Raw genomic sequence first — 20,922 nt, forward strand, 5'->3', positions numbered from 1 at the left:
CTGAGTACTCTGTGGTCTCAGTACCCTCTGGGAAGACTTGCCCCTTGGTGGGCACTGCCACCCGGGGTCTCCCCTCAAGACCAAATAAGACCCCCTCCCACCCACAGCCACACACCAGCATCCTCTCTAGCATTCCACCTGAGCGTAATCTCTCATATGCAGTTGTCAGCACCGAATTCTGAGCACCCTCGGGAGTGGCTCACATAGGGGCTGGCGTCATGATATAATAAGTTAAGCCTCCTTTGTAGTGACTTCCGGTTCCAGTCTCAACTACTCCACTTCCAATCAAGCTCTCTGCTTATAGCCTGAGAAAGGAGTGGAGGATGGTTCAGTACCTTGGGCCCCCGCACCCATGTGGGAAATCCGGAAAGAAACTTCTGGCTGGGCTTTGTATTGGCTCAGCTCTTGCCATTGTGGCCATTTGGGGAGTGAACCAGCAGATGGAAGTGCATGCTCTCTCTCGCTCTCTCTCTGTCTCTCTCTCTCCTCTTCTCTGTAAGTAACTTTGATTTTCAAATTAGAAATTTTAAATAAATAAATCTTTTCTACAAATGGCTCATATATACCCACACATAACTGCATTATGCATGTCGGCAAACATACAAAAACAGATTTCTAAAACAGAGGAGAAAGAAAATGTGAATGACACCCATGAGAGAAGCTTCACTCACACCCAGCACGGCTGACATGAACAGACAGTCCAACACCACCCAGCGTCGGCCCAGAGGTGGAGCAGCATGCGCCATTAGGACAGACTACGTGGGCATGGGCATGCACCTTGTTAATTGAAGCTGAAGGAAGCACTGCACACTCTGTGCGCTGGCAAGCTCATGCCAGCTTCTGCACATTCTGGAGAAGCGTGTGCCACAACGCCGCAGGAAGTACACACGCAGATTCTCTTACAGCAGTGTGTGCAGCCAGGAGAGGAAAGCAACGCCAATGTCCCCAAGTGACACTGAACACAGACATGCCACCGCATTCAATACAGATGAATGCTGCTAGCACCAGGACTTGGACAGGGGGTGGAAAACAGAGTTAGAACACATCTTTGTTTGGGGGAGCATTTTTTAAAATCCATGCACAGTTTTTTTTTTTTTCACAATGTAAATTATTTTCATGGAAAATTGCCAGGTCCCTCTTCTGTATGGATTGTAATTTTATGCACCACAATAAATTTTGATCTCTTTTAAAAAATGTTATTTCCTTGTCTTTTTATCAACTAGAAAGGTAGAGAGGAGGACAGTGAGATCTTCCACCTGCTGATTCACTCCCCAGATACTCAGAGCAATGGGGTTGGCCAAGGCCCAACCAGGAGCCAGGAATCCCATCCATGTCTTCCCTGTGGGTGACAGGGACCCAATTACTCTGGCCATCGCCTGCTACCTTACAGAATGTGCAATGACACGGGGTGCAGGTAGCGGGGAGGTCAGGAAACAGAAGCAGAATAGGGAGTCGAACCCAGGCACTTCAATATAGGATGTGGGTGCTCCACACAGTGTTTCAGCCACTAGGCCAAGTGCTAGCCCCGAAGTTTATCTTTTCATTCCATTTCCCATGAACATTTCGAAGTTCCTTGTAAGCTGCTGAGTGGGAAAGAGATGTCACTGACATGAACACATCTGGTGTCACTGCATCTGTATTAAATTCAAAGTCAGAGCTATACTGCTGGCTCAGCAATGCAGCAGGGGTCCCACGCTTAGGAGAAGCATAGAGCTCTCAGAGATCAGGACTGGATAGTTTTAGGGGGCACAGCATTCTGTTTCTTCATCTGGAAGCTGGTTCCCTTAGGGGTTCGCTTTGATAATCACCTACTCTGAGAGTGCTCCAAGAAGCTCATGGAAAATGAAATTTAAAGGTGAGGGTATGCTGATACAGAAAATTCTGAAATCCACCTATTCTTTTTAGGATCTTCATCTTCCCCAAAACTCTCCGAAGCCCATTCACACATTAATACGTGGGTGCTTGCGCATTTTCAGCAAGCATGCTATATTTGGCGATGAAACAAGGGTAAAACAGAAGAGGTACCAATAGAAGTCTCTAATACCTTCTCTCTACACCTGGCTCTGGAAAACATCCTAATTAGGCTCAAAAAACTGGAGGAGAAGCCAGTCAGTCACAGCTCTACAGGACTGGGGCTGGCAGGGGCTGACTGTGGAGGGCCAGCCCTCCCCCCAGAGGAGCCACTATAGCCTTCCCTATCTCCCATCCACCAGGTGCCCCAACTATTACATATCCCTTTTTGGCCAAAACTCAGGGGTAAAATGAGGCTGGGCACCTACCTGTTCCCACCCTGAGCCATTCCTCTGGACCCCAGAGGGCAGGACCTAGAGGTCTCCTCTGGAGACAGGTATTATCCCTCCACCCCTCAACATAACCAAAAAGAGGAGAGAAATACAAAGAGCTGAAGAGACACACATCCAGGCAGGGTCCGTGTCAGAGACTGTGGAACTAGCCAGAGGGTCAGAAGGTTGCAGGAAGGCAGAGGCTATCAAAGGAAAGAGCAGGTGGAAAGAGAAGGTTCTAGAAGCCAGGGGCACCAATGCCCTAGCCCAGCTTCCAGGCCCAGTCTTGGGGCTAAAGAACAGCGTGTAAGGGCTCCTGCAGGTTTCCCAAGGAAGGCTTCCAGCTGCAGGTGAGAGACAGGAACTGGAGAGGAGCAGAGCTGCCCTTCCCAGAACCCCAGAGATGGTGGGAGGGGCTGAGGACCTTATCCGCACTCCTTCAAGGTCCCTGAACTGGCGGGAGGCCCAAGCAAGAAAGTTGGGCAGAACCAAGGGTCAGGCCTGCTGACTCGGCTCACGCTGTGTCCATGCGCACTACCTTCCTCAGCCGTCCTGCCTAGGGAGCAGCCATGTTCTTGTTCCAGTCGGGCTAGCACTGGGGTACCCGCCAGGTGTTCACTGTCTGCCGGCGGCTGTGAACAACACTGAAACCAAAGGTTGTCTCCTGGACAACATGGGTTCTGAGACAAAGCCAGTCAGCATCACTGAGGCAGCTAGCTGGCTGAGCACGCACCTGGCTAGAGGCAGGAGGGAAGAGGAGAGTTGGTGGGGGATACATGGGTGTAGTGTGTCCCCTCCTGGTGACTCCACACCCCTCAGGGCCTGTAAGGGGCTGAGCAGGTGCTGTGCCTGGACAGGTTATAAACAAAGCACAGGACAGACTGTGACTTCCCTTGGCAAACAAATGGGAGCCCCGCCCCACAGACCCACTGCAAGAACTGGGGGATGGGGGCAGTGCTGCTCAGTATCCTTGGGGGAGAGACATAAAGTTTGAGTTCCAGGGTAGGGAGGTGCTGGTCCTGGAACTCTGAGGGTGGGGAGGTGGGTGGGCAAGGAGGGAGCAGGGTGGAGGCAGAGAGCGCACGACCTTGCCAGCTCTGGACCAAGTCCCTGCACATCAGACGGTGAGGCACCTGCCTGGGACAGGCTGTAGGCAAAGCACCTGTAGACATTTGATGGGAGCTCAAGTCATGTCTACCCCTTCACTGCACTTGGGTTTCCCACACAGCCATGACACATGAGTTTGTTTTTTTTTTTTTCTTCAGGTGCTGGGGGTGCAATGTGGGACAAAACAGGGTACCAGGCCTAGGCAGGTCCGGTCTTCTATCAACTGGCTGACTCCAAACTCAGACCTTCCCTACTCTACCCCACAGGTGGGAGAACCTGTCTTGCCTCTTCTGGTCTTCTCCCAGCCTTCATCCTAACACTTTCAAAGTCAAGTCTACCCACAATGACCCCAGGGGCAAGCCCTAGGCTCTCCCCATCATCTGTTGCCCTCAAGGCCCAGAACCTCTTAGTTGATGACAGAAGATACCAAACTACCTCCAATATCTCTAATTTGGGCCAGGAAAATACACTGGTGTGTGTGTGTGTGTGTCCGTCCACTGCTTACTGTTTACAGAAAACACAATTCAAAACAGTGCTGAGAGGAGGAAAGCACAAAGCATGGCTCTCTTCACTCTCTTCAATGTTACTCCAAAGAAGCTCCCAGCTTCTTTGCAGCAGCCCCAAGCCCTACCTGGCACTCTAATGGATCCCAATAGCTCTAACACTTTGCCCACCCCTTACCCTGCCTTTACCTGACCATACAGATTTGTTAAACTCCTGTTCCCAGAGAGCAGAACCAAAACCCACAAAACTGAATGACCATGGTTTAACCTGAGGTGAGGACAGAATGGGGGAAGGAGGACAAAGGGCTGGGGAGTGGGGTGGGATTGAAAGCTTCATAAACAGCCTCAGAAATCGTCCTTGGGGGCTGGTGTTGTGGTGTTGTACTTGAAGCCATACACCTGTGAGGCTGGCATCCCCTGTGAGTGGCACTTCGAGTCTCAGCTGCTCCATTTCCCATCCATCTCCCTGCTAATGTGCCTGAGAAAACAGTAGAAGATGGCCTAAGTGCACCCATGTGGGAGAGACCTGGAAAAATCTCCTGACACCTGGTTCAGCTCTGCTCATGACGGTCATTTAAGGAGTAAACCAGCGGATGGAAGATTGAGCCCTCTCTCTCTGTACTCTGCCTTTCAAAGAAATAAATCTCTAAACAAAATGCAAAAAGAAAAAAGAGAGCTCATTCTTGGGGAGCTGTGAAGCAGCTGCACAGAGGTTCCCCACTATGTTCCCAGGGTCTGGGTGTCAACTAAGAGCAGCCCGGAAATTCACAGCTTAGACCTCACTGACTGAAGCAGGTGTCCAGGGAGCCAGAGTGACGACACATGGCCAAATGTGAGAACTGCTACCCTAGAGAAAGCCCTGGAATCATTTTTCTTTTAAGCCATTGATGCCCAGGTATGCTGCCCACAGATTCTTAAAGCAGTGGGGTTTTCGTAAGAGCTCCCCAGGTGCTGGTAACACTCAATCAGTGCTACAGCAAGATGACCCAGTCCCCTGGCCTCCTGGGAACACGGGCCTTAGCAGGGGCTGCAATGTGGCCATAGGGAGCAGGAGAGGGCACGCTGGGCAAAGGCTCCAGTACCCACAGTGGATGGCAGGGGGCAATGTTGGCTTCCAGACATGCTGTGGGGACCCCTGAATCATTCCCCCAGGCCTCGTATTGCACCTCAAGACCTCTGTGGTAGGTGGCACAGCCAACCAGGCAACCTGTCCCCAAGAAAGCTGCTGAAGCGTTGGCCTGTTGCTGCTGCCCAACTTGGCCACCCTCTGATCTTACCCACTGCCCCATAGAGCAATTCCTGAGAGTACCATAAGTCTCAGACTTTACCCTGTCCCTGGGATTTTATCTCTGTCCTCAGGGACATCATAGCCCAGGGGCTCTGTGTCACTGCTGCAGAGTAGAGGAGGAGCAGACAGCAGAAGGACACAGGTGAGCCACAGCAGGGAGTGGGCAATATGGGACCAGGCCAAAGGGTACCCAAGGGTATGCAATGGACAAGGCAGGTGGAGGGGAGAGATGCTTCAGGTATTGCCCAATGCCCTTGAGTATCCTGTTGAATGAAGAGCCTAGGCTGACAGAGTACAACAGGGGGTGGCAGGGACTGTGGCTCTGCATGTGCGAACCTTCCCATGAGGTGTAGCATCTCACATGTGGGGAGGCCTGTCTGAAACCCACACATCTTGATTCTTTTTCTGGAGCTCCCCATGCCTCTATTGCCTCACCTGAAAATGAGAAATAAACAGCTGGACGGTGGGTGTTGGGCCTAGCAGTTAAGATGCTGCTTGCAAGGTGGACATGTTGTGCAGCAGGTTCAACCACCACTTGGGACACTTGCCATACTACGCTGGAGTGCCTGGTTCGAGTCTGGCTGTTCCACTTCTGATCCAGCTCCCTGCTAACGCACTCTGGGATACAGTGTATGATGGCTCAAGGGCTTGGACCCCTGCCACACACAGGGGACATCCAGTTGGGGTTCTCAGCTCCTGACTTTGACCTTATCCTGCCCTGACTGTTGTGGGCCTTTGGGGAGTGAACCAGCAGACAGAAGATCTCTCTCTCTCTCTCTTTCTACCTGTGCCTTGCAGAAAAATATATTTTTAAACAGATAAATGAGTTATAAGTTAATTATTTGCTATTCCAGTGCTGTGTGTGCATCACACATCCACATGCAGTAGTACTTCAGACAGGCTGCAGAGAAGAGGTATTAAAAGACAGGTTTATTTTGGTGGAAAAAAAAAAACATTGAAATCCATGTATCATTGCTTCACACCCACACTTTCCATGCACTTCAGGAGCAGCCCCTAGTGCAGCACTATACACTAGGTGCTCTTAGCGGCCTCACTGTCCCTTTAGGCAACCGAGCCACGCTGAGGCCCCACAATAGCAGGTACAGAGCTGGACTCCAAACCAGATGGCCTGGCCCCAGAGCACAGGCTCTTCCCAACCCTTGGACCAGCTCACCCAAACACCCAGGACATAGCTCTGGAGACATGGCCCAAGAGAACCCGTCTTCCCCAAGGCCAGGCTATTCCACCAAGTCCACCCTTTAGCTAAAGCGCAACTCCAAACTCCATGAACTTCTACAGGAGACCCTGAGACCCGCACCCTCCCCCATGCTGGTGCCCTGGGCAGAGATGGGTACAAGGCTTGCAGTGGAGGGGACTCACAGGGAGAGGGACTGAAGGTACACAGAGCCAACACCCAGGCCATGCCCTTGGGCCTCATGCTGCTGTCCCACCGTCATCTGGGAACCCCACAGCCTCCTCTCCATATCCCATGGAACAGTATGTAAGTTCACCGCACAAAGTTGGACTTTGTGCTAGTTGGGGATGCCTGCTGCCCTCCCAGGGGCATCTGAGTTTCCAAAGAGACACAGAAGGAAATCTTGTCCTAACTTGTCACCTCCCCTGGCCACTGGGACAGCTTCAGCCAGCCCTACTCCGGGGTGGGTGGGAAGGATTTGGTCACCCTTGGCAGCACTTCAGCAGAAAAGCCAGGACACAGGTGTGGACCCGGAGCTGGGCCTTAGCCAGTTTGGGCCTTGTTCAAAGCAGGGAATACTGGAAACCCCAGAAGTGGTTTTCTGGAATTGACAACAGGGCCTCTGGAGGGCAGGAGGGCTTCTGTTAGAATCCAAAGCCTGACACTTGCAAGCAGTGTGATTTTCAAACCACCTGCTTTAGCTTCTCCAAATCTATATTGATGTAAAAACAGTCCCTCGCTCTAAAGAGTAACCACAACAAATGCTGGCAGCTATTATTACGATAGGCTTCTAGAGCAGCAGGAAGAGATGAGAATCCTGTAAGATAACACAGTCAATGTACACTCTCTCCCAGCTGCACTCAGGCATATGTCGCCCTTGCATGCCAACCCAGACCCGATCACTCAGAACCACACACCCCCCCCCCCGGACTGTGCCGCCTCCTCACTCACACACAGGCTGGACAAGGGCAGGCATTTTCATCTCCCTGCCATGCACACACCAGGCACACATGCACACTCACTACATCCAGAGATGGGAACTCTGAGGTCAAGCCCACTTCCATGGTCATCACCAGGGCATCCCCAAGCCCCCCCCCCCATACCCCAGTACGGAAGACCTACCCTCTAACCCCAGGACAAAGGCTTTCCTGCCTCTGCTGGAGTTGGGGAAGCCCCATCTGGCAGCTTTGAAAAGGAAGATAGCAGGCAGGGGGTGGCTGGGCTGGTCCCTGTGGGGGCAGGTGCTAAGTAACTCTATAAACTCTGGCTAATGATGCAATTACAGCCATAAACAGAGCCTAGGGGGTTGGGAATCAGGGCCAGGGCCTGAAAGGACAGCCCCACCCACCTACTGCCCCCACTCCTGAGAGGCAGGCCTGACTGGCAGGGGCTGCGGGCACTGGACCCCCAGCTAGCCCAGAAACCCTCCTGCACTCGGCTCCTGCAGCCAACCTCTGGCTCTTGAGTCACTGGGCCATTGGCCCTCCAAAGCTCAGTTGGCTTTCCCTGGCACCTGCCCCATTCCCTGCACCCTTCCATGAGACATGACATACCCACGCCCCCCAAGGCACAGGTCTCCATTCGGAGGCGCGAAGAGGACAGTGGCTGCAGCAGACTATGACGGGTAAGCAGACCTGGCTCCCAGCCAGAGGAGATGAGCCTGGAGCCACCCCCAAACCCTCCAGCCCTAGGTTCCCAAAGAAGGGCTGGCTGGATCTGCTATTTTCTTTCAGGACAGAGGAAACTGAGGCAGGGTAAAATCACACCATCACACCAAGCTGGGCTCCAGAGGTAGCCCACCCTTCTCTTCTGTAGCTTCCAAAGAAGACAACTAGAGGCTCCCCGCGGGCAGGAATGGGGATACAGAGATTGGCACACCCCCCTCCTCCCAGGCGGGGCTTGAGCCCGCTGCAGAAGTCAAGCCTTGCAGGCTCGGACTGAGAGCAGCCACATCTGGGCGCCCTGCAGGAAATCGGAGACCAGATCCCACCTCACCCCCGGCGGCTGTCCGGGATCGCCGGGTCTGGGCCAGCAGGATCTCAGCCAGGGCGTGCCATGGACCTGAGGTGTCCCCTCCTCTGCTCCCGCGAAGCACACAATTGCTAGCGATGGGAATGGAAATTAACCGACACTTTCCCGGCCAGCCAGCCAACCAGCCAGCCAGCCTGTCAGCGTTAAGCCCAACAGCAGCACTCAAGTTTAGCCCAGAAACTGTCCGAGCCGAGCCCTCCCCAGCACCCACAGCCGAGGGGCTGACGCCGGGCTCGGCGGGGGTCGGGGCAGGCGGGGGTCGGGGCAGGCGCCGCGGGGAGGCCGGGCGCCACGAGCCCCGCCCGGGCGCCCTCCCTTTCCACCCCGGCGCGGGGCCGGGGTGAGCCAGGCGGCTGCGGCGCGAACCTGCTCGCGCAGCCCAGAGCGGCTCGGGGCAGCCGTGCGTGAAACCCGGGGCCCCGCGCTGGGAGGGAAGCGAGGGGAGGGGTCCGCGGCGGTCACTGCCCGCTCCCGTCGGGCGGGATGACCAGTGGGGTCCGGGGAACGGTGCGGGCACGCCGATCCGGGGGGGGATCGGCGCAGCCAGGGGAAGGGAGGAGGTGGGATAGGGGGATGATGTGCTCTCCAGGGTATGGAAAGTGGCGGGGCGGGGTGGGGAAGGTTGGGGTACTGGCTGCCGGTGGCCTCTCAGGGCTCAGCGGGGAGGGCAGAGGGTCGTGGAATTATGCCAGGAGGGAAGACACTGCCCGGGGCCTTGGCGCACCGGGTCGCCAAGAGAGACGCCCGCCGCCCCCCCAGCAGCCCGGCCCCGGGGCGTGGCGCCACCCCGGTCCTCCCATTCCCCCCACCATCAGGGCTGGGCCCCGCCCGGCCGGCCTCGGCCCCCGCACGCCTCCCGGCCTCGGACCCTTCCCCCGCACCCGCCGCCCGGCCGCGTCCGGAGGAGGGGTGGGTGCAGGGCCTAGGTGTCCCTCAAACTTCTTGCAAGTTCACTCCCACGCCGTTCACTCTGATTTTCGCGGCCGGCCGGCAAGGCCCGAGGCCGCCCGCCCCTCCCGTGAGGTTACATAAGGGCGCGGAGCAGCCGCCCCTGGCCCGGGTCGGAGGGAGGGGTGCAAGGGCCCCCCGAAGCGGCGGGCGGCGACGCTCGGGCCACGCGCAGGGCGCCCGGGGTGGGAGGGCCGCGGGCCGAGGGCCGGGCTGGAGGGGTGGGTGGCGGCGCGCACTGTCCCGCTCCCTTCCCAACCCACACCCTCACCTCCCACCTGCCTCCGGGACCCGCGAGAATGGGGTCGCGGCGCCTGGATCCGGGGCCCCAGCCCTCGGCGCACCCCGTGCCACCCCCCACCCCAGCCCCGCTCACCTCACTCTGAAGGTCAGTCCGTCCGGCGCCCGAGCCCCGCGGTTCCGGCAACTTGTCCCAAGTTGGGGTGCCCGGCCCGCGAGCTGCGCACGCCGCCCACTCCCCGGCTCCTCCGGCTCCGCGCCGCCAGGGGGGTCCCCCGGGCCACCCTGCCGCCGCTGTCGGCCCCGCCGCGGCTCCCTGCGTCCCGCCCGCGGCCGCCGCCTCCGCTGTCACCGAGCCCCCTCGCCCGGCGCCCGGGCTCCGGCTGTCACTCCGCGCCCACTTCCCGCCGCGCCCGGCAGAGGGCAGCACCCGCCCCCAGCCCCGTGGCTCGCCCCGCCCCCGCCGGCCGGCCACGGTGCCCTCTGGGAAACGTAGTCCTGGCCTCGGACCCGCCAGGCACGCCGGGATTTGCAGTCCGTGTCTGGTAGGGGCTTGCGGTGTCGTTTAGAACTCTGGCCCCATTGCAAGCTTGCTTTTCTGCTCTCAGTCGGAGCAGAAATAACCAGGACTCGTTACCTTATGTCCAGAGGCCTGTTTGAACCCAGCAAGTTCTTTCCAGGAGTCTTGGGGAAACATAGGGTCCCTGACAGAACATGGCGATAAAAACTCAGTTTGCAACCTTACTTCCCTCTAGGTTTGGAGTGGAGCAGGTGCAGGATCCGAAACCTTTTTGATCCCTGCCCTTTGAGCGTAAGGGGTAAGTTTGGGGTCGACCTGTGTTTTGGGGTGACCAGTCCCGGGACCTCTGTCTCATGGGGCTCTCCTGCACTGGCCAGAGGTGGCCTGGGGCCCTCCGCCACCACCACCTGTTGCCAGCAGGTTCTGATCTCCGTGTCACCTCCCCCTGTTAGAAGTTCATTGCAGCCATCTTCCTCTGCTTCCCTTGCCTCCCCTCCCCCACCCCCACACCTGTAATCCCAGGTTTCTGACCCTTGGCTAGGACCCTGGGGAGAATGGAGTGAAGTCCAAAGGAAGAACTTCTGCTGGCTTGGCTAAAGCAAACACTCACTGTGATTTCCCTGTAGCTAGCTCTCCTTCTTGTCCTCATGTCAGAAGTCCTCTCTGCGTCACCCATAAGTCCCCCCTGGGACACAGCCATCCCGAGGGTAGGGAAACCAGGCAGGCTGGTGCCGCCCCAGGTTCTGGAACTTTCCTGAGCCCATCTCTAGCAGCACCCTCCCTCAAGGACCTCATAGCTGCTGCAAGTGTGTATAGCCCCAGAAGTTTCTAGTGCAAACTGGATCCACAGAAGCCAAGATGGACACCCGGATTTGAGCCGTGAAGGATTGGTGAAGGGCAGGGAGGGTTTCGATCACCCCATGTGGACGTGCACCCAGGCCCCGAGGCTGCAGAGTTGCAGCAGCTTAGCTAGCTGAGCTGGCACAGCATTTCAGGTGGCAAAGCAGAGCAGCATCCCATGCCCTCACCATGAACAGACTCCAAGGGAGGCACAGCCCTCGCCCACCCCATCCAAGCCCTGGCTCGAGCTCCAGTGCCCTTAGCAGCTCTGTCACATACACACAAGGGTGGGGCGGACTCTTCCCAGCTGCACCCTCGGGCCACAACTCCTTTCCCGAAACAGCAGGCTGGACAACAACGTGAAGGGGAGCTGTTTATTGTTGTAAAAAGTCCAGAGAAAGACCCAAGAAGGAAGGCTGTAAACCCGCAGAGAAAACTCAAAGAGAGCAGCGGCTGAGGGGAAGCAGGGAAGCAGCAGTGACGCCCAGGGCCACCAGGTTAGGCGAGCGCAGCGAAGCCCACCCTGTTGTTGGCCATGTCGAAGACGGAGTAGTAGGCCCTGAGGAAGACATCTCCGAGGATCCACAGTGGCTCGCCATCCTGGGAGGACACGTAGGTGGCCTCGAGTCCCAGCATGCATTGGCCGTCTGTCTGCTCAACACAGAGAGGGAATATTTGTTCATTTGCACAGGTGTGACCTGGGCACGCAGCTTGGCTCTGAGCTCCTGGCAGAGGCATGGGGGCCCTCCCCGACTGTACATGAGTCGAGTCATGGTCGGTCTCTACCCCTGAGAGCCTCCAGGCCAACTGCGTCATCAGGACAGGGGCTGGCAGCAGAACTGGCTGGGGGAGACAAATTCAGGCTGCAGGGTGTCTTCTCCCCAAGATGGGAAGCTTTGCTCCCCCAAGCAGATCTAGAACCAGGAACCTGCTGGAAATTAGCCCCTTAGCTCCACCCTGAGCAGCTTGGAGTCTGTTCCTGGACCTCATTTATAAGGCAGAAGCAACAGTCTCCCATGTGGGACACTGTGCAGGGTAAGTAGGAGAATGCAGGTCAAGTGTCTAGGGCTGGAGATGGCCCTATGGCCTGGTGCCCCTTGACCCTAGCTAGAAACACAATAACAGATAGAGATGCTACAGGCTTGTCGCCTGGAGTCACCCCATGGGAAAAATAAATCAGGGTTTGGGGGCTCAGGAAATGGCCCAAAGAAAGGAGGAGGAGTGTCTGTGGTGCTCTACCCCTTCCTGCCACACACCCCCTGCCCTCGTGGTGGGGACCAAGACTCACACTGAGGACGTAGGTGGAGGGGGACAGAGGGAACTCCACGCCGTTGATAATGAAGGTCAAGGTGGGCAGGCTGTCGACACTGTCACAGTCCACAAAATACTGCAAAAGGAACAAGGTCAACAGGGACTGTCCCCCACTTCCAAGTGCCACTCAGCCAGCTCACATCAGACCTCAGCCGCAAGCCTGCTTTTGGACTGAGGTGCAGCTCCAAGGAGGGGTGTTTTGTAGAGAGCTCCAGTGTTACACAAGGGGAATCTGGGGAGACCTGAGGCACTCTCCACCCCAGACATGTTCCTGTACCCACCTGCTCTCTCTGAGAAACCGGGTCCCCACCCTTTCTCTGCAGGTATCCTCCAAAAGCACACAGACCTGTAGGCTCGCAGCACTGCAGTTCCCCAAAATCAGTGAGAATGGGTTCAGGAGCAAATCCTCTGCCAGACTTAAAGCAGAGATGGGCTCAAGGCATCCTGGCTCTGTGGAGGCTGGAGCAGCATGACTGCAAACATGCTCTCCTGTTACTTGCTTAGCCCTACACCCCACTTATCCTACCCTGACCCCAAAGCCCAGGACCCTGAGTGACTGCAATTCATTAGTAACTCTTGCCTGACAGTAACCTCCTCCACCCCCTCAGCACAGGTGACTGACTGTCCCAAGTCTCACCATCAGAGACATAGAGGCCAAGGTCAAGGCTCTGTGTGTGTTTCCCAGGAGTTGCCATGATGCTGGAGAAGAGAGAGGGCAGCCCCCCTAGGCTCACCTCTCCATACTCGTCCTCCTCAGCGCCTGTGGCCTCCACCAGGTCACTCAGGTACGCCTGGGGCACAGTGAGCAGAGACGTGCCTGTGTCTACGATGGCCTGGCAGCCCTCAGAACACCAGCCAGAGGCCTCACCGCCGATAAGGAACCTGAACAGACACAAGCACCCAGGCTTAGCACCTGCTAGGGCAGTAGCTGGTAGAGGGACAGGCAGCAGCAGCAGCAGAATCTTTGGTGCACTTGACCATGTGCAGTTGAGCCCCACCACTCCTCTCTGCTATACCTCTGCCTAAAACAACCTAAGTAGCCACAGGACTTATGAACTTTCAAGGAAGTTCTAGAAACTCTGAAAGCCAAGGCCACTGCTTCCTTGTACAGACCCATTTCTAACCTGTATGCCATGGGGTGAGACTACAGGGTGCCCAGTGTCTTGTCCCACCCTGCCTTATCCCCACCCCAGCCCTCGTCTCCAGGCTGAGTTGGGCTTTGCAGGGGAAGCCTTGGACATTCTCACTGTGCCCCTAGCAGTGCCCAGGTGTGTGTGAGATCTGGGGTGTCCTAAAGCTCTCTTGCCAAAGTGCCACGTCTCTAGAGCCCACAGCAGACTTACTCTTCAACGCCAATCTGCCAATACAGCTCCCGGGTGACAGAGGCCCAGTAGATGTCCCCTGTGTACAAGCTGCTGTCCACGCCCCCAAGGATGAGCGCACCTCCGTCCGTGCCCTGCTGGCTGCAGGAGACAGGGACAGGTGAGTCAGGGAGGGGATGTCCCTGCTAAGGGAGTGGAAACAGCTCCTCTCCTGGGTCCAGACCTGGGCCTCCCCAAGGGCAGGGCAGGGCGTCCCTCTGACTGGGGGCTCCCCATCTTTGCCCTCAGGTTCCTGACAGGTGCTTCCCCGTGCAGCCCTATTGCCATCTGCCTTTTACTTTGTGCCACAGGAGTCTCACCCAGGGAAGGGAGAGAGCTAGGGCCTGGGGGGAAGAGAAAGACAGTCCATGGGGGGGCGTGGAGGGAGAGAACGGGGGGGGGGCACTGGCACAAGCTCCTGCTGTGTACAAGCCCAGAGGCTGGTCAATAGAGGCAGAGTGGATCAGCACCATCAGGGAGGAGAGCAATGTGGAACCTCAGCTCCAAGGGATGGCGCCACAGAGATTAGCTCTATCTTTGACAGGTGCATGGCTAATTCTGATGGAGAGGTGGGGGAAGTGGACAAAATGAGGTCCATAGGCCCCAAGTGACTGTGCTCCAGTGTGCTTGCTGGGAGAGATAACCACCCCATTGTAGGCTTCAGCACCGGGCCTGAACAATAGATCAAAGAAGATAAAGCCACAGTGGGTACAGACAGGGGCCATGAACAGCTCAGAAGGAAGGGACAAAGGCAAGAGGAGCTGAGAATCAGGTGTAACAAGCAAGGTGGAATCAAGTTCAACTGGAAGGAAGGGAGAGAAGTGCGCAGAAAAGTGGCAGTGGGCTAGAGACAGTGAAGGTGAGAGGGGAGGAGCACGCAGGAGCCAGGGAGGAAGTCTTGCAGTCCAGGTGTGGCTTGCGGGGAGGGCAGACGGCAGCTGGAGAACCCCCTAGTGGCCGGCACTGAGCTTTTGCTATCCCTGGCTGCAATGCAGTGGGAAGTGGGGGTGGCAGCTGCTCACCTGCCCAGGTAAAAGCTGAAGACGTCACTGCTGATGGCGCCATCCTGCAGCATGCCCTGCAAGGCTGTGGTGGCGTCATCCACAGAGAGTGCGGGGTAGGCCAGTCCCAGGATGCCGTCGAAGTCCGCGTAGAGGAAGTTGGTGCCTGGCTCGGTCTCACTCAGGCCAAACTCCTGGTTGGGGACCTTGATACTCTGGATCTGGGTGGGGTCACAAAGGAGAGGAGTTGATGAGGCTGGTTGCCACTGGGCTCTCTTCACCTGGGCTCCTGCCTACAATTTTGGACAGGTCTTGCAACAGCTGCTGCTACCTCCACCACCTCCTCCTCCTCCTGGAGGCCTTCCCTGCCTGTAGCAGCCCACTCCCCAACCCTCATCTCCTTCTCTTCCAGACCCCCCACCCTATAGGTTTCCTGAGGGAAAGGACCATGGGCACCCTACTCATTATGGTGACCCCAGAGCTTGACACAGGATAGCCCTCCTGAGCCCCCATGAGACTGAATTCTTATCCCCTTCTCCAGCGTCTTAGACCTTGTTTCCCAGGTTCTGCCCATCCAGCTCACAGCCCCACCCAACACAAGCCACTCACAGTGAAGGTGTCATAGCCGAAGAAGCCGGTGAGGCTGCCACTGCCGTACTCCAGGGAGAAGGTCTGCCCATCCGTGTAGTAGGTGGAGGACTTGCTGGGGTTGAAGCGGCTGTGGGTGGCTGTGGGGGACAGCCAGGTGGTGAGGGCTGCCCAGCAAGGATCTCTCCCAACACACAGCCTGGGCTCACACCCCTGGTGGCAGGGATCCCCTGGTGGCCAACTGAAATTCCAGGCATGGGAGGTCCCTGGGACTGGGGCTGGCCTTGACCCCGAAGGCCCCTAGGACTCTGGCCACCACTACCAGGCTCCTGGGACTTTAAGCCTCCTGGAGGGCCCCTAAGACTCTGTTTCTCGGCAGAGTGCAGGGCACATAGATGGCATAAATGGGCTCTTCCTCAAAAGATGGACTGGCAGGGTGTCCAGGGCATATATACCCTGTGTTCCCCCAACCACCACTCCACAGGAAGTTGATACCAGGATCCTGAGTTAGCATAGGGGGCTGGCCAGTGAGGGGTGCCTTGAACCAGGGTATACCAGACCCAAACTCCAAGGCCCAAGTGAATGTGACCCATCTCTCAGACCACCACTGGCCAAGCCATGTCCCTTAGACACACTCAGTGAGAGCTTACAAGATGTGATATGCACAGGGATGGAAAGTTCTATAACTATGCAATGGAACTGAGTGGAGATTGCACATGAGCACAAGAGTGCTGGGGCATGCAATGAACTTGGACGAGACAGGGCTGGCATAAACCGATGGACAGTCCTACTGAACAGAGCAGACAAAGGAGCCACCTGCTGCAGGCCAGTCCCTGCTCCCCACAGCACAAGTCCTTGCTCCCCCCAGCCATCCCTTATGCCCAGTCCTGCCCATGACTCACTGCACGCCTCGCTCTGGCAGTACACAGAGGGCACCCACAGGTTGGAGGAGCCAGTGTCGAAGAGGACCAGGAAGTCCTGGGGTGGAGTTCCGATGCTGATCTCTCCAAAGTAGGAAGCCTGGGGGAAGGATGGAGGGGAGCAGGTCCAAGTCTCCGCTGGGCAACCCCAGCACAGGCCCCTGCCCATGCTCTGCCCAGTCTCCTGCAGGCAGTGAGAAGGGGCTGCTGGGAGGAGAGGGCACCGTGGCCTCAGACTCTGAGGACAGAGCAGGGGCTGGCCGCAGGAGGGGCAGGACTCACGTCGAGGTAGTCCATGGGCTCATAGGTGACGCTGAAGTCGTCGAAGCGGTACTTGAGAGCGGGATCATGCTTGTGGGTCTTCAGAAAGTCCTTCAGCAGGCCCTTCTCCCTCAGGTTCTCACGAATGGATTTAAATCTCTTCAGCGGCACCCTGCCCAAGGACTCCAGGTCAGGGCAGGGCCCGCCTCCCTCCTGTCCGGTTCTCTCCCTCCTTCCCGATAGGCCCCCTCCTCCCTACTACTTGGTCCTCCCACGGCTGTTACTTCTATAAATGTGTATTTCTGTCTCTTCTTCTTTCTCCCTTTGCTTCTCTCTTTTGCTTGCCTTTTAAGATGTACTTCTTTGTTTGAAACACCGAGTTATATAGATAGAAATCTTCCATCTGTTCATTTACTCCCTGCAATAGCTAAGGTGAAGCCAGCCCAAAGTCAGGAGCCTGGAACTCCATCCAGGTCTCCCACATGGGTGCAGGGACCCAAGCACTGGGGTCATCCTCTGCTGCTTTCCCAGGCGATTAATGGGGAGCTGGATAGAAAATGGAGCAGCCAGGACACGAACTGGCATCCATATGGAAATGCTGGCACTGCAGATGGTGGCTTAACACACTATGCCACAGTATCAGCTTCACTTCCACCTTTTAGAGCTCTCCTCCATATCTGCTCCAAGTTAACTTCACCTGTGCAAGGTTCCCCCCAGGCTCTCCAATACTTCAAGAACTCCTTCCCAGGAAATGGAGGAAAACTTTCAGAGTCACCTTTGTCAGGGACATGTGCATTTCTTGGGAGAAAGTTTCTAAGAGGGAAGTTCACCAAAGAGAGCCAGGCATGGCAGTAGCTGGGGCAGGCAGCCTGGCGGTAGCTGGGGCCCAGGTTGTGCTTCTGTTGTTGTGCAGTGGCTCGGGCTCCCCACAGGACACCAGGTCCTCACGGAGGGCGACTGGGAGTGCAGTAGCTGGAACTTGCATGCTTGTCCCCAATCCCCAGCCCTCTAGGCACAGTCCCCCTAGCGCTGTCTTCCTCCTGGGGGTGTTTGCTGCTACAGCTTCGTGTGCCTGCAGGTCCCCCGGGCCAGCTGCAGCCTCCAGCATCCGTACCTCTTTCCCTTCTCTCACCAGCTCCCCTGCCCCTTCTTCAGGACCCTGCCTTGTCTAAAACTCCTCTGCTACCCACGGCACACTGAAAATTGCTGCATGCCGGTCCCCTCTACTGAATTTGCTGGATGACAGAAACTTCTAAGAGGAGCCAGCTCTGTGTCTGAGCAGGTACACCCCTTTGGCATCTTCAGGGAGTGTGGGCAGGACCACTTCCAGAACCCCCTGCGGGTACCTCAATCAAGTCCCTTCTATGAAATGACATAGCCAGGGTAGGTGTTATGGTATAGTGGGTTGAATCACCAATAGTGATGTCCACATCACATATGGGGGCCCTGCTTTGAATCCTGGCTTCTCTGCTTCCCGTCCAGCTCTCTGCCATGGCATCCTGAAAGGCAGCAGAAGATAACCCAAGTGCTCAGGCCCCTGCAAACACCATGGGAGGCCCCTGCAACCCACATGGGAGATCCTGGCTTCTGGATCATTGTGGCCATTTGGGGAGTGAACCAGCAGATATAAGATCTCTCTGTCTCATTCAAACAGAAAATAAATAAATCTTAACAAAAATGCAAACGCTGGGCCCAATATGAGGGTTCAGTGGCTAAAGTCCTCACCATATACATGCTGGATACCATATGGGCGCTGATTCATGTGCCAACTGCTCTACTTCCCATCCAGCTGCCTAGTTGTGGCCTGGGAAAGCAGCAGAGGACGGCCCAAAGCCTTGAGATCCTGCAACCACATGGGAGACCCAGAAGTTCCTGGCTCCAGGCCCAGCACAGTGGCCTAGCAACTAAAGTCCATATCTTGAATGCACCAGGATCCCATATGGTCACTGGTTCTAATCCCGACAGCTTCACTTCCCATCCAGCTGCCTGCTTGTAGCCTGGGAAAGTAATCAAGGACAACCCAAAGCCTTGGAACCCTGCACCCATGTGGGAGACGTGGAAGAAGCTCCTGGCTTTGGATTGGCTCTACTCCAGCCATTGTGGTCACTTGGGGAGTGAACCATCAGATGGAAGATCTTCCTTTCTGTCTCTCCTCCTCTCTGTATATCTGACCTTGCATTAAAAATAAATAAATCTTTTTTAAAAATAAAAAAAAAGTTCCTGGCTCCTGGCTTTGAATTAGATCAGCTCTGAACATTGAGGCCACTGGGGAAATGAACCAGTAGATGGAAGATCTTTTTGTCTCTCCTTCTCTCCATAAATCTGCCTTTCCAATAAAAATAAAGAATTCTTTTAAAAGATGTAAATACTCTAGTACAATGCAAATGGTATATAAATAATCACCACCTGTATGGCTTGTGAAGAATAACAAGAAAGTCTGCACATGCTCAGTACAAATGCAATTTCTGGCTGAACAGACAGATGCTGACCCTTTGGTCAGGGCGGAGGAATGGGCAGCACAGCAGGCCCGAGCGTCCTGACCTCCTGTGGCCCTGCCACTTGCACCCCCAGGGCCACTGCCCCACCACCTTGGACTCAAAGGCTGCCGTGTACTGCTGTTTCTGCCCATGTGGGCCTGACTGCTGCCACTCACCATGAGGCCTTCAGGAAAATGTTTAGAAAGGAATATCTTAGCCCTTAGGTGGCAAGGAGCCACACCCATGATGGAGGAAGGGACTGTGCTTTTTTCTTAGCCTAGAACTTTCCTGAAGGCAGTGGTTGCATCTCTCCACCTTTGTGTCCTGTCTGACCGTGGCAAGGGAACGAGGGCGGAGCCTTCTCTTCCCCTGGCCAGAATAGAGACAGTGAGGCCGCCCCTAGCCATGCTGCCTGCCTGCCTGGGTTGGCCTTTGCCAGGCTCCAAATCTCTTCCCGGAGTGCCCTGCACCAGCAGCCAGACCCCAGACCTACTCACTTGATCACTGCTGCCTCCAAGAGTTGGAGACACACCAAGGCCACCACCAGCCACTTCATGATGCTGCTGCCTCCTGGCTGACACAGACCAAGAGCTGCTCCTCCAAGTTGTGCAGTGAAGAACTGAGCCCTCTTTGTCCCTTTATACTTGCCCAGGGTCCAGCGGCTCCCTACACTACCTCCCCCCCACGCACCCCCATCCCAGGCGAGCATCACCCCTATCCAAAATGTACCTTTCATGGTTTTCATATCACTTCTTTCTGTGTACTTTCCTGTAGCAGGCCATTCATCTTATTGACTTTCCAGTACAAGTGTCAGAGGCCAGGAGGCGTGAGCGATAAGTGAGAACAAAGTCACCGCGAGACAGAGTGGCAGAGATTGTCTCTGGTCCAGGAACCACAGGTGTGATGTGGTCACCTTAGGGCAAGAGCCGGAGACAGGTACGGCCCGAGCAACAGGTACGGCTGTAGGTTCTGTTCTGCTCCCTCTGCCATGAGCGGCCGCGGCCTGGGCATCTCACACACTGGATGCTGGGAGCCATCTCCCAATTGTGCTTTGCAAATTGTTGCCTGCAAAGGGGACAACTTGTTGAGAATTAGGGGTTTGTAGCGGATGCACTTGGAGGTCTGACTCAAGGCTGGTTCTCAGCATGCCCATGTTCTTGGGGAGTGGAGTTCAGGTGCATGACCCCCTAGGGTCATCAGTTGGGAGGATGGTTATGATGGTGGTGGTGAGAATGTGCCCATGTGGCAACAATGGCAGGGCTGCTGGCATTGATGCCAATGGAGGGCTGACATCAGAGCCATTGGGACAGCTTCAGAAGCATTCAGCATAGCCCAGGACTTGCTGCCAGGGACCCTGCTGGTCCCTTGCTGTTGTCCATCACTGGCACTCATTCTCTACTCCGCTATGAACCTGCCTCTATCTTCCTACATTCCCCTCCCCCAGCCTCTTTCAAACGCTTGGCTGCTCTGGCCAGCAGAGCCAGTAACGTGGTCTGGGGATGAAGCACCAACAGGAGACCAGTGATGGTAGAAGTCTCTGTGAAGACTCCCTTTATTGCTCCTTCACCTCTCCTTATATACTCTTCCCCCCACATCCTCATTTAGCAGGATATTGGATACAGATAAGTCCAACCAGTCTAGGTGTTTTTAGCCATAAACCCAGTTCCTTTTCCTGCCCAGGCCAACGAGGAGCACTATTCAACTCCTTAGCCCACAACACTTGGCTGCCCTTTTTTCTGGTTTCCAGGTCCAATTCATGCTGCCCCCTCACCCGCCCCTATTCACATCTCCTTGCCTCCCATAACCCTCCTACTCCATTTCTTCAGCAAGGCATCTTCTCTGCCTGAAGTGCCCAGGAGCAGCCCACTGCCAAGTCACTTGGTCCAGGATGAGTGGATCCCAGTGCCAGCATCTTCTCTGCCTCCCAGTACCCTGCACCCAAGGTCCCACTGTGATTTGTCAAGCCTTTGGCCCATAGGCAAAAGGCCAAGGTCAGCCCTGCCTGCCAACCCCCATACTGTGAATCTATGGGAGAGGGGATTTTTGTCC

The 20,922-nt window shown here is 56.0% G+C and overlaps 2 protein-coding genes across 2 annotated transcripts in view; both read right to left on the minus strand.

The window, feature by feature from the left end:
* TFEB (transcription factor EB) overlaps positions 1-9,888 on the minus strand; it is a 46,587-nt gene extending 36,699 nt beyond the window's left edge. The window contains exon 1 of the mRNA XM_040983355.1: positions 9,731-9,888. The gene's annotated coding sequence lies outside the window, so the exon portion shown is untranslated. The remainder of the gene's footprint in view (positions 1-9,730) is intronic.
* A 1,564-nt stretch (positions 9,889-11,452) lies between these two features.
* PGC (progastricsin) lies at positions 11,453-19,429 on the minus strand. Its single transcript, XM_040982971.1, has 9 exons — positions 19,371-19,429; positions 16,418-16,568; positions 16,118-16,235; positions 15,237-15,355; positions 14,649-14,848; positions 13,609-13,728; positions 13,000-13,147; positions 12,239-12,341; positions 11,453-11,601 (listed from the first exon to the last, which is right to left on the minus strand). Exons 1-9 carry the CDS (start codon positions 19,427-19,429, stop codon positions 11,453-11,455), a joined length of 1,167 nt encoding a protein of 388 aa, XP_040838905.1.
* Between the last annotated feature and the right edge of the window lie 1,493 nt (positions 19,430-20,922).

This window comes from Ochotona curzoniae, unplaced genomic scaffold (assembly GCF_017591425.1).
Source record: "Ochotona curzoniae isolate NIBS_2020 unplaced genomic scaffold, NIBS_Ocur_1.0 contig_3819, whole genome shotgun sequence".
Classification (NCBI taxonomy): domain Eukaryota; kingdom Metazoa; phylum Chordata; class Mammalia; order Lagomorpha; family Ochotonidae; genus Ochotona; species Ochotona curzoniae.

Excerpts from the sequence above, each read along its gene's own strand:
- PGC (XM_040982971.1), bottom strand. The coding sequence starts at position 19,429 with ATGAAGTGGCTGGTGGTGGCCTTGGTGTGTCTCCAACTCTTGGAGGCA. Across the intron at positions 16,569-19,370 it reads TTGGAGGCAGCAGTGATCAA|GGTGCCGCTGAAGAGATTTA; the intron begins GTGAGTAGGTCT and ends GTCCTTGGGCAG. Across the intron at positions 14,849-15,236 it reads TCGGCTATGACACCTTCACT|ATCCAGAGTATCAAGGTCCC; the intron begins GTGAGTGGCTTG and ends GACCCCACCCAG.